Genomic DNA, 12659 nt, shown 5'->3' with positions numbered 1-12659 from the left:
CAGACATTAGTTTCTTATTTGCCTGATGTTTGCCATATTCTTGTCCATCATAAGATTGTGTACAAGCTGATCTTAGGGTAGTGTGTATTTTTAAAAAAATAGATGGTGGTACAGAAGAAAAATGTTTCTCTCCTCCTTTCAATACTAAACCTTTTACAAGTATCTTATACTTTGGATTCTTCTACTTCTTCTTTTTTTTTTTTTTTTGGTGTGTGTGTGTGTGTGTGTGTGTGTGTGTGTGTGACATTCAGAGGGTCGGATAGCACGACAAAATAGATACTATTGGTAATTTCTGACCAATATGGTGACTGGTTATCTGTGATTGCTAGAGCCACTGGGTCAGGTCTGCATGAACTACATATACAAAATGATCGTAGTCATGTGTAACTAGCTGCCAGGAATGCACTACGGTGATGCTGTCCTTTTCATTAGGCGTATTTAGTGGAATCATTCTCATTCTCTACCTCTGGAAATCATTTTAAGAAAAAGCAATTGGGCAAGCAAATAAAAATAAATTAAGTTCTGGGGCACCTGGGTGGCTCAGTGGTCAAGCGTCTGCCTTTGGCTTAGGTCGTCGTGATCCCCGGGTCCTGGGATCAAGTGCTGCATCGAGCTCCCTGTGGGGATCCTGCTTCTCCCTTTGCCTATGTCTCTGCCTCTCTCTGTGTGTCTCTCATGAACAAATAAATAAAATCTTAAAAAAAAATTAAGTTCTTGCCCTGTCACTGTGCTTAAGTGTTCAGATCTGAATGTGTAATGCTTGGTAATTATGATCCAAGTGGATCCTTTTGGGATAATTTCCTATAGCCACTGCTGCACAACTGGTGTTCATCACAATTAAATATGAGAGATGGGGAGTGAATATTTGAAGGGATGAATACTTACTTTCAATTTTTGGAAGGGGAGGAAAGGGCATGGAGTGGAAAAATGCCGAGAGAGGAAAATGCTTAGAGTCTATTTCTTTACTAAAGATGAACTCAAAAATGGACAGATAGGGGCGCCTGGGTGGCTCAGTCGGTTAAGTTTCTGACTCTCCTTTTTGGCTTAGGTCATGATCTCAGGGTCCTGGGATCAAGGCCAGCCTCGGGCTCTGTGTTCAGTGTGGAGACTGCTTCAGATTTTTCTCCCTCTCCCTCTGCCTCCCACCGCCCCACTTTCTGTCAAATAAATAAAAATCTTTAAAAAAATAGATAAAAAGGTCAAGCAATCAAGAGTTCACCAAAGAAATATTGGTCTAAAATATTCACAATTATTTGGGAAGAGGGAAGAAGAGTCTGCTGTTTTCAAAATAAGGACTAAGTACAAAGTGCCATAGAAGCACAGGAGTCCCTCTGACAATGGGAATCTGAACTGCTGCGTCCTGTAGTCTCGCTCTTAATGCCCACTTCTATTCCTCCTGCTACTGTGGTATCATAGTTGCTGGGTTGCTGACGCTTGTGTCTTGTTATCCAAAAGACCACATGTGATTAGTCAGTTTATTGTCATCTATTAATAAGTACTCAAACTTCTAAGCTTTCTGTTCTGACAGTGTCAGCTCCCGGCACCTGGTGGCACAGCTGGGACAAGTTCAGGGCAGCGAGTGTCACCAGAGCACCTTCAGTGCCAGATGGTTTGCTGCCCAACCCTTCCACACTTTTAAGTGTATCCCCCCAAGCAGTCATAGTAAACTTCTTAAAAAATGAGATACTGCATCTTCTAATATTTAACATGAAACATTAATCCTTCTAACCTGAAATAATAATGGTAGCCTCCCAAAAGGCTTTATCTTTAAAAACAAAACAAAACAAAACAAAGATTTATTTATTTATTTATTTTTGTGGGGAGAGGAGGAGGAAAGAGAGAGAGAATCTCAAGAAGATTCCCCTGCTGCACACGGAGGCTATGCGGGGCTCATTCTCATGACCCTGAGATCACGACCTGAGCTGAAATCAAGAGTCATTGCTTAACCAACTGAGACCCCCTGTCACCCTAAAAAGCCCTGTTCTTTATCATTACATAATCTCCTCTTTCAATTTAGGTCATTCCCGTGTGACAAGCAGCAATACAATTCTCATTGTTGCTTCAGTATTTTTTCCCAGAGACTCCTTTCCTTCTCTGATATATTCAATAATATTAATATTTAATCCATTAATGCCAAAATGAAAATATACTGCATGCTTTATTTACCACAAAATGTAGCATCTGTCCTCTTCTCCTTTTCCCCCAGCCCTAAAATTTCCTAGTTATAATGTCTGGTTACAGTTGGGTCTTTCATATGCTTTTCATTTTGAAATATGAAATAACCCAAAGCTAAGTACACCTTGCTGGTATTACTTTCCCTCTGTCTCTGTCATTCTTTTATTGTAGGTGAGGAGAGAGCAAATTATTCAAATCTTTGTAAAGAAATAAATTCTATTTATATGATGGTAATTTTCCATCGTAATGTTTTAAAATCCATCATTGTCTTGTATTAAAGAAACAACCTTTCCATTTCACAGACTAGCAAGCAATTCAGGACCAAGAACATTCTGTGACCTGCTTCAAGTAGCATGACCATCACCCAAATAGCACGAGCATTCCTGCTTTCATGCTGGGTTTCCTTCCAATAGAGGGAATTCTGTTGATGGCAATTATCCAAGCGGACATTTGTATTTGGGATACGTAAATGCTCAAGTAACACTTATTGAATATTGAATGTTTCTTAACCATAATGGTTCTCAGCTGATTAAAATAGATCAAACAAAAATTTAAAAAATAACAAATTGGAAATATATCCATTTTACTATATCCTGAAGTATTTATTGAGCCAAAACTCAGTGAATACCCACTATCTGCTAAGATCTCTGTTGAGTGTAGAAACCAAAAGATACTTAGACATCCTCCTTGACATTGAAGAATTCACCAATTAATTACTGCAGAAAAAATTTTATACTGCAGTGTGATCAATGGTATAACAGATAAAAGAATCAACTGTAGTGCAAACAGAAGAAAAAGGCCCTAAAAGAGAAATTTTCATGAATTTCCAATTTAAGTTTAAGCCTGAAGGACAAGGAAAGTTTCTCCAGGCTCAGATGGGACAGGGGGAGGGAGATGGTAAAGATATTTCATAATACCAGACACTACCAGTGCTTATTAAGTATAGATTGAGTGAATACACAAATGGAAGGATAAACTGACTATAGACAGTGTTGTGCTGGTAAATCAGCTCTCTGGAGGGAAATAAAAATCCTGATACATAGCAAATGTTGATTTATGGGGAGTAAATACTCCCACCATGGCCAATTTCCAACTACCAACATGACTTTACTGATAGAGGGAAATATGCAAATAGAGGGAAATATGCAAATTTGGTACTTGCTAGTGTGAGTATAGAGCCAGTATGAGCCAATTCCACTCCACTGTTGACTCTAGAGCACTCTATAAGTGCTCTATAAGACGCTGTATAGGAGCACTCTATAAGGAACCTATAAATGAATGAATGAACGAACTACTTGATTCCAGGCCTGGGACCAATATGGTCAAAGGCACAGAGATTTGAGTATTCGTCACCCTCTCAATTAATAAGAAACCCTGTGAGGTGTATCAGGAGCAGAGAGTGAATGAGGAGCCGGGATGGATCCAGAATGCAGACTCTAGGGCATGACTTTACTCAAAGGGTAGTAGGGCATCATCAAAGCTTTCAAAGGGGCAGAGTACCATGACTAGATCTATATTTTAGATGTGCCTTTAGCAGTAATTCCATTAAGACCATCTTTGCTTGCCTCAAAGTATGAACCCAAATGTGAATGGTTAAACCCTTACAAAAATTCTAGTATGTGGAACAGCTAAAGTCTTCCTTCTAATGAAACATAAGTGTAAGAAATCCTTCAAAGTTCATACTATGCTGTTGGAAATTGTTTCTTTATTCAATCAAAAGAAGACCTAATGAGGCTTGAAGTCAACCAACAGAGGAAGCACAGTATACACGTGAACTCAAATGTAAAGAAATAGAGTAAAGGAGAAAAACGGATTTTATGATGTCTGACTGGCTAAGTCACACAGGATACAAAGAAAACACTTTGAAAGGCTGCCACGACACTCAACCCTCTTCCACCCTGTAGACGGTTTATGTCTCAGAAGTTTGGGCTTGTACATGTACATCACCCCAAATTGATGACTTTACTCTTTGAAACCAGCAGGTGCTTTTCTAAACCAGAAACCTTAACCGTGAATACGTCATCTCACCTAGAGATGTTGTCAGGGGAGCAGGCTGAGATGCTGGTCTCCATGCTATCGGAGCTGTCTAGGCTCAAAGTATCAAAGGCCTGGTCCTTGTAGCTGTGATCAGGGTAGTGGAAACTGTTCAAGTAGACGTTTGATTCAGATGCCGTGCGGTTGTAAAATTCAGATTTCTGCCTTTGTCCTTCACTCATCTGTTGGTGATTATACCCTAAGGAAAGAGCCATAAATATGTTAGTATGTTTCACTTTCTAGCCTTAGATCTTCTGAGGCTCAAATGGGCAACCCGAAACATCTGCCTGTGAAACATGGACCTTGGTCTAATTTGTTCTGAAGCCAAGAAGATCAAAGACACAGCATCATGCTCAGTGCAAGCAAGAGTTTCAAACAAGTGGTCTTAGGAGTGATCTTTTTAGTCAGCGGATCACCTCCCACTTTCCTTTGCCATTCCCACATCTCAGTACAACTGAGAAGAATACATCAGCGCACACTAAAACGACAAAGCAAAACCAGGACAAAACAGAATCACAACTGAAGGCCCTGTATCTTCTGAAAGTAGCTGGGTTCAAGTGAAGCAAGATGACTCCTGGTGACAACCAACAGAAGGGTCTTAGGGCAGCTACTCCTTCAGCAGGATGTAAATTTAAAGAACACTTGATTTGGTCATAAAATAGCAGGTGGACCATCTAGGTACAGAATTTAAGAATCTTCTATCTCGCTTATATTATCACTAACACTTTTAATCTGGTAAAAATCCAAACTGCACATTTTTTCTCATTCTTTTTTCAATTTTCCTTGTCCATCCATTATTTCAAACATTTAGAGTCAACAATCCTCCCAATGGGCACCCTCCTCCTAAATACCGTACACAGAACTCTCTTCTTTTTCCACCTTAGCTGTCAGCCCTCAGCTAGTTGTTGGTAGCCAATCACAGGAAAATGTAGAACTCACATCAACAGCAGCAAAAATATTGTTGCTATGGCTTGCTCTCTCTGGTGGCTGATTTGAGGCAATGCAAATTGATTTCTTCTCCCTTTCATTTCTCTATTTACCTTACCTGCAGGAAACAGGGCAGGATCCCTGCTAAACCAATTCCTCAAATCACTAAAAAGACCTTCCTCTACAGTCATTTTGCAATCTCTTTCCCCCTCATCAAATTTATTACCATATCCATTAAGAGTTTATGGTTGGACCATTTGAATTTCACCTCTCTCCTTGCACTCTACCTACCTTCAATGAGGCTTTTAATCCGCAATGCAATGGCCAAAAAAGCAGGCAGAGGGTGAAAGGAGGACAATGATTCCAAACAGCTCCCTCAGCCGTCATTTGAGCATTCCCATTCAAAAACAGAAGCCACATCCACGAGGCTTTCACAAACCATCAGACACCAAAAGTTTCTGTAAAGTGATTTTAGTTCCACAGGGAGCTTGCACGCCAAGCTATTTGGATTCGTTTTAAATATCAAAGTGAAAATACTTCAGTTCAGATGAGAGCATTTCTGGGGAAGTAAGTTTCCTTAATATAAGCTGTAATTATAAATTACAGATACACACACACAAAAGCCACATTATCACTTGGCTAAGGGAAGATGCAACACAAAGAAGCATACCATGATACTTAAGATAAAATGCCATTAATCGTCGTGATTAATGCAGAAAGCATTAAGTGAAGCCAGTGCATTCATAAGCATGGAGCTTGTGCTTTTAAAAAAAAATCATTACTCAAATATTTACCTTTGATACTTGAACTTTTGGAATTACTAATTGCTCCTTTTAAATTGTTTCCAGTTATTATGAAAAGGAGGGGGACAGAAAAAAAAAACACCAAAAATTATTTGAAAAAGTCACACATGCATCTTTCCCTATGCTTTCAAAAAAGGCTTATTGGCAAAGAAAATTTCAACATTGGCACGGACTATGCGAAAGATGTTTCCTTGTGTTAGTATGAAAACCAAATCCCTAAAAGACAGCCACGTAATTTAAAACATATGAGAATTATCTCCTTGACACCACCATGTGCCACAACCTCCTCTTGGCCTTCAGTTTTTCATAACCAGGAAAGGTAAATCCCTATAATGCAACCAACACCTTCTTGGAAAAGCAGAAGATGGTGTGTCCTGATCCTTCTATCTTCCACGATTTTTTTAAAGCATTGCAGAATAAGAAAATGAACTTACAATCTTCAGGTGAAGTAAAGAGTACACTAAAATGACTCAAAAATTTCAGATGTGGGCACGGGGACCAGCTGTGTCACTGTGTACGGTGCTGAGGACTGTGAACATAAATACCCCAGATCACCCCACCAGTTATCCAAGTTTGGTGGATCATTCTGATGGTAGGATGAGTACCTAGATTTTCACGACAATTTAAGTGAAAGATCCTGCTGCTAATGAGCATATATTTCCCAGTGCAGGACTTTTGTTTTCTGTGGATCCAAGGTGAGTGGAAATGTTCTACCTCATGGAGAGGCTCATTTCTCCAAAAGGGCAACACTTTACACTGAACTCAACTATCACCTGGCTTAGCCTCCTCCCTCCTGACCAATTTCAAAAAAATTCAGTTACCTCTGCAGTCACAAATAAAGGCCTGGAACTCTTCCCTGTGATCCTGGAATTGCACCAGTGTGTGTCCAAAGAGCTGGTTTTGGGACTCGGGCTCTGGCCTGCCTGTCCAAAGGTACAGGCACTTCTGGCAGAGGAAACACCCCAGAAGAACAGCAAACCAAGGAGGATATTCTGGTAGGAGGTCCAAGAGGAACTGCTCGTGCAGCTAGGTAGCTCCAGAACAGGTGCAAGCTATACCAGGGAGGGGGACACACGTGTCCTGGTCACCACAGGATCCCCTTCTACTTAGCATAGGGATGTCATGAACTAAAGAGCCACCAAATCAATTCATTTTCTCATCTGTAATTTCCAGGTTTAGTAGTGGCTAAATAAGGAAGTGGGATGCATCTACTGTCTCGGGTAGGGGCAAAGTAAGTGCATTGGGAACAATTCGACTTTCCCAATCCCTGAGACTACTTCTGTTTTTGTTTTTAAATTATGTAGCAAGAAAACATTCAGCAGTGGAACAGCAACTAAAAAGCAAAAAGGGGCCTTTCAAATGCTCTAAATCCTTTCTCTCTACACAGAAACAGCCACCTGAGGGGAAGTTACAAGGTTTGTAAAGTGAGACCTGACAATATCTGAGGCTATGGCTAAGCATAGCACATGCAAGGAACCCAACTCAACTCTCTTCACTGCCCAAGAGAGCCAGAAGAATGGATGTGCAAGGTTCTTTCTTCTTTCTTCTTTCTTCTTCTTCTTCTTCTTCTTCTTCTTCTTCTTCTTCTTCTTCTTCTTCTTCTTCTTCTTCTTCTTCTCCTTCTCCTTTCCTTCTTCTTCTTCCTCCTCCTCCTCTTCCTCTCCTTCTCCTTCCTCTTCCTTCTCCTCCTCTCCTCCTCCTCCTCCTCCTTCTCCTCCTCTTTCTTCTTCTCCATGCCTATCTATTAATTCTGCCCACTTACACTTAAAAACTTCTTTGTGATTTAACCATTGTACCATTGCGGGATCTATAGTTTTGCCAATATTTTCCAAATGTGTGTTGTTTCCTTCCTTCCTTCCTTTTTTTTTTTTTTTCTAAAGAGAGGGAGAGGGGGCACAGTAGAGGGAGAGGGAGAGAGAGAGAATCTTAAGCAGACTCCATGCCCAGTGCAAGCCCAACTCAGGGCTCAATCCCACAGTCCTGGGATCAGGACCTGAGCAGATATCAAGAGACAGATGCTTAACCAACTGAACCACCCAAGTGCCCTGTGATGTATACTTTAAATGGTTATCTGGGATTAATATAGAAAATGAAATGACTTAAAACTATGACTTGGGTTTAGGGGGATACAATTACACAGATACCTAGTGATGTTGAATATTTTGTGTGTGTGTGTGTGTCTGCAGCAATGTCCACAATAGCCAAACTATGGAAAGAGCCCAGATGTCCCTTAACAGATAAATGAGTAAAGAAGATATGGTATATGTATATAACAGAAAACAACTCAGCCATCAAAAAAAAAAATGAAATCTTGCCATTTGCAACAACGTGGATGGAACTAGAGGGTATTATGCTAAGTGAAATAAGTCAGTCAGAGAAAGGCAATTATCATATGATTTCACTCATATGTGGAATTTAAGAAACCTAACAGAGGACCATAGGGGAAAAGAGGAAAAAGTAAAACAAGACGAAATCAGAGAGGGCGACAAACCATAAGAGGCATTTAATCATAGGAAACAAACTGAGGGTCACTGGAGGGGTGGGGTGGGGGGATGGGGAAACTGGGGTGATGGACATTAAGGAGAGCATGTGACATAATGAGCACTGGGTGTTATATAAGAACAATGAATCACGGCCCTCTACCTCTGAAACTAATAATACGTTATATGATAATTAATTGAATTTAAGTTAAAAAAATACAAATTTTTAAAAAAAGGATAAAATTCATCAGTATTTCTGACAAGTTAGCCTATCATAGCTCACCTGCTGAGAAATTCATTCTTCCTAAACATAGTCCACAGCCGGGAGACGAAGATACAGGACGAGTCATGAATGAAGGAGGGGAATGATGGAGAAAGGGAGAAAGAGACAAGATCAAAAAGGATGACAGGGGACAGGAAAAATATACACTTCCAACATGCCATCTTTGACAGCGTTAGTCACAACACCAGATTAACAAGGCAAGATGGATTCACATTTCTAGATTAAATCTGAGTTTACAGAGAAGAACTCAAGAAGTTAAAAAATAATCTTATGATACATACATACATACAGTTAGTCAACATTTTGAAAACAACATCTTTACACATATTTGCCAACTAGAAAACAGGGAGAATAAAAACGAGATCATAGCGATAAAACAATTCTTTGTGCCAAGCAGATAGCAATAATTTTTAAGCGCTAGGGTTTATAAAATGCCATTCAATTATCTGAAGCACTGTCCATCAAATTTTATGACCAGTCTGTCCTCTGATACCCTGTGTCTCCATCACCTGGCCACACTAATAAGCACCTCATTTATTCAAGCCAGTCAGGTAAAGTGGTCTTCACCGGGCTCAAGGTCTTTCTTCTAAAATAGGCTTAAATGGATGCATATGTGGGAGTGTCCTAAACTGTCCCCTCCTCCCCTGTACCCAGCCTTATTTATACCTGGAGAGAAACATCGTGTTTTACATTTAGCCTACATACATGACAATGCCTACTCTTATCTTTATCTAAATTCTGGGTCTTACAAAACCATGCTTTCCCGGCACTCTTGTTTCCGGCATGGTCTGTTGTAATAAAAAAACAAAAAACAAAAAAAAAAAAACAAAGGGGCTCATGCAGCTGCTTGTGAATGAACAGCTGCACTCAGGATTGAGTTTCTAGCAAATGTGCAACAATTTCTCTCTATTGTGTAAAAGGAATGATTAGACTAAAAATCCACTATTTTCAAATCTGATCATTTCTTAAAGATGACTGAACAATGACCTGTCCCCATTTGCTGGAAACAAAAACACCACACAAGGGAGGTTGCCATACCTTTCTTGGACTTTCCTGCATTTAACAGAAGACAAAAGGACAAAGATTTCATTCATTCTAGAGCTTACAAAGGAACAGTTCACAAGTTGTACAAAAGCCAATAACCATTACAACTTTAAGAGCTGAGCTCCTGGGCTCTCTGCTTTAAACTCTGCTCTCAAAGATCTTTGTTTGCATGATTCACATTGTCAGTTCTATGAAAACAGTGCTGACGGAAGGAAGGCTTATACTTACACCATTGTCCTTGACGTATCCATTATGGACAAGCAGCAAAAAAAACAGTTTGTTTAAGTTAATTGTGTAAGTCCCTCCTACATGATAAGATCTATTACATTTGAGTTCATGAAAATGTGTTGGGTCCAATTTTTTCAAATCCATGGAATTTTACTTGCATTTGCTATTTTAGTGAAGCCAGTAATATGTTCGTGAAACAATTCGAAATGCAATAATGATTCAACCCTCCTGGTCTTTGTATGGGGTCCCCCCCTTTGTATGACCCCCACCTGTATGGGGTCAGTAGAAAATCCTGCCAATGTTTCCATCTATTGTGGCTCTGAAAACAGCAGTCCCTGGCCCCTCCTCCTCTGGCTTCACAAGACACCTCATCTCTGCTTGGACCAACACACAACATGATGGTTCTCTGTTTCCTCAGAAGCTACCTCATCAGGACCACATGAAACTCTTTAAGAAGTGCACTTGAGAGCTGCAGCAAGAAAGAATGGAGCAGCAATTTTCCCAGATATACAAAGGTGAAGTCCATCAGTGAAGAATCAGAGCAGAAAGATAGCTCAAAGTCAATGGATCTTGCAGAGTACATCCCTAATGGACCTAAGGGAATTGGCTCACATTTCCTCTATGAATCTAACATGGGAATTCCCATTACGTGTTGGGCAAAAAGAGATTAGAAAAATAAAGATTGAACATCCTTCAGTTTCACAATTCTCGTAAGAATCCTCTTACAGGATAATGTTAATAGCTCTCAAATTCACAAATCTCTCCATTTAGCACAAAGTTCTAGTTTTTCTTACTCATTAAGAAAATACTCTTGACATAAAATATGGTCTTGTGGCCAACTCAAACTTTGAAATCTTCACCCAGTGGGAAAAACCCATTCAAAAAGTCTAAAAATATCACAGAAAAATACTTTAACAGAAAATAGACTTGACCCACAAGTGAACAATGATAAATGAGAGCCAAAATATCAAGACTGATGTATTTTTATTATTCATAAATCATAAGAGATATTTTAGCATATTGATAAATTATAAGATATATTTTAGCTTAAGAAATTATAGTAAAGAAAATAAAAGCAGAGTTCAATCAACTGTATATGATTCACATATTAACATTATAAACCTCTCATGCATTATAAATGTCTCTTATGAATACTACAGCCTCCATGAGCTCTTAAATCACTTCTGGTAATATTCAAAATCCTCATCCAAGTGAGATATATATATATATATATATATATATATATATATGATATATATATATATATATATCACACATACATACATTTTTATATTTTATATATACCAAAATTCATTCATACACACACACACACACACACATTTTTTTCTCTTCTGGGGAGAAGGGCAGGAAACTAGTGTTTATCCCCTGGTACCACTGGCAGAAGGGCTGAGTAGTCAGAACTGAATCCCAAGGGTGGGCGGTGGGGGTGAATGGGTGACGGGCACTGAGGGGGGCACTTGACGGGATGAGCACTGGGTGTTATTCTGTATGTTGGCAAATTGAACACCAATAAAAAATAAATTTATTATTAAAAAAAAAAAGAACTGAATCCCAGCCTGCTTGGAAGGAAGGGTTTCAATCCCACTAATGCATGAATGCATTTAGAACCCAAATGCCCACTACTCCATCAGCATCCCCCTTTATATCCTGGGCACTCCTCCATCATGGCATTTACCACATTTCATTTAAATAATCTATTACGTGTCTTCCTTCCTCACTAGAGTATAAGCATGTCAGGGGTGAGGACTGTGTCATTCATTTTCATTCTTGGTCTCTAGCACCATGCCTGCTCAAAAGTTAAGGCTCATATAAATTATTGACGTAAATGACTGTGTTGACACAACTCTAATCCTCTCAAGGAGAAACTCACCTCTGGAACTGCATTATAGTAATTTCTCCTAGCCCCACAAAGACTATTTGACAGCCCTATTATAAATGTAATGTATTATTACAAAGAGGTAAAAGATGCCGAGAATCAAAGTCTATCTGAAACCCAACAACCACATAGAATAAAAGTTCAGGCCACATTAGAAGCCCACAGGGGATACTGCCTTGGGCCACTAGTGTTCTACTGACTATGGCAGCTCAATGACTCTTCTGCGTATGTTTCAACAGTGGCTCAGCCACAGACCACATAAGTGGCTTTAGTTAAGTGCCCTGGTGATCTCTGGATTTGCTTGGTCTCTTTTCTTTCTACCAAATGGGAAGGTTAGTAATTCCCTGGGGGCTTTCCTGGTTTGAGAATTCTATTGAATTTATAAAGTACAATGCGTATGTTTAAAAGCTGCCAGCCATACATATATTAGAAAAAGTTACCTTAGAATAGCAATAATGAGATCTAGATCCTTCCTCAAAGAAGACTCGTTAAGAACAAAACTGAGGATTTTGGTTGTTCCCTCCCTAATGATCCCCAACCCTGTTCTTGAGCTCTCTCCCTGAGAATTCTAATGCTTAACCACAGACATGATGTTTGACTTAAAAGGTACCTACCTCTGAGCATCCTCCGAGAGTCTGAGTCTTTGGTCATGGTTGCCAGGGAGTGAGGGAGTACACTGCCGCAGCTGTTGCTCTGTCCCAGGGGCAGGTGAGCCTGTGAGAACCGGGAGGAAATATCTCAGGCAAACTGCAGACCACATGGTCCTCCAGGATGGGGCCACATCCCCA

At 39.7% G+C, this 12659-nt stretch overlaps 1 protein-coding gene and 1 long non-coding RNA gene across 31 annotated transcripts in view; one reads left to right on the top strand and one right to left on the bottom strand.

Annotated features, from left to right (window-relative positions):
- Positions 1-12659, bottom strand: part of PHLDB2 (pleckstrin homology like domain family B member 2) — a 217835-nt gene that overhangs the window by 14869 nt on the left and 190307 nt on the right. For 13 of the 26 annotated variants that reach the window (XM_049105425.1, XM_049105437.1, XM_049105430.1 and 10 more), the window contains 4 exons: positions 12486-12585; positions 8703-8723; positions 5931-5966; positions 4204-4408 (listed from right to left, as the gene is read on the bottom strand). In XM_049105425.1, the coding sequence (XP_048961382.1) occupies positions 4204-4408; positions 5931-5966; positions 8703-8723; positions 12486-12585 (362 nt within the window). Of the gene's footprint in view, positions 1-4203; positions 4409-5930; positions 5967-6765; positions 6992-8702; positions 8724-12485; positions 12586-12659 lie in introns of those variants that run through there. The other 13 variants (XM_049105429.1, XM_025477860.3, XM_049105434.1 and 10 more) reach the window with 4 other exon arrangements.
- The window catches only part of LOC112678556 (uncharacterized), a 30356-nt gene that overhangs the window by 2385 nt on the left and 15312 nt on the right, over positions 1-12659 (top strand). Inside the window, exon 3 of one of the 5 annotated variants that reach the window (XR_003147663.3) lies at positions 10393-10655. The exons of 2 other annotated variants lie outside the window; for them this stretch is intronic. This is a non-coding gene — a long non-coding RNA (uncharacterized LOC112678556). Of the gene's footprint in view, positions 1-570; positions 715-2477; positions 2628-10392; positions 10656-12659 lie in introns of those variants that run through there. 2 more of the 5 variants (XR_003147669.3, XR_004811515.2) reach the window with 2 other exon arrangements.

Source organism: Canis lupus, chromosome 33 (genome assembly GCF_003254725.2).
Source record: "Canis lupus dingo isolate Sandy chromosome 33, ASM325472v2, whole genome shotgun sequence".
NCBI classification, from domain to species: domain Eukaryota; kingdom Metazoa; phylum Chordata; class Mammalia; order Carnivora; family Canidae; genus Canis; species Canis lupus.
This window is presented reverse-complemented; position numbering and strand designations above follow the sequence as displayed.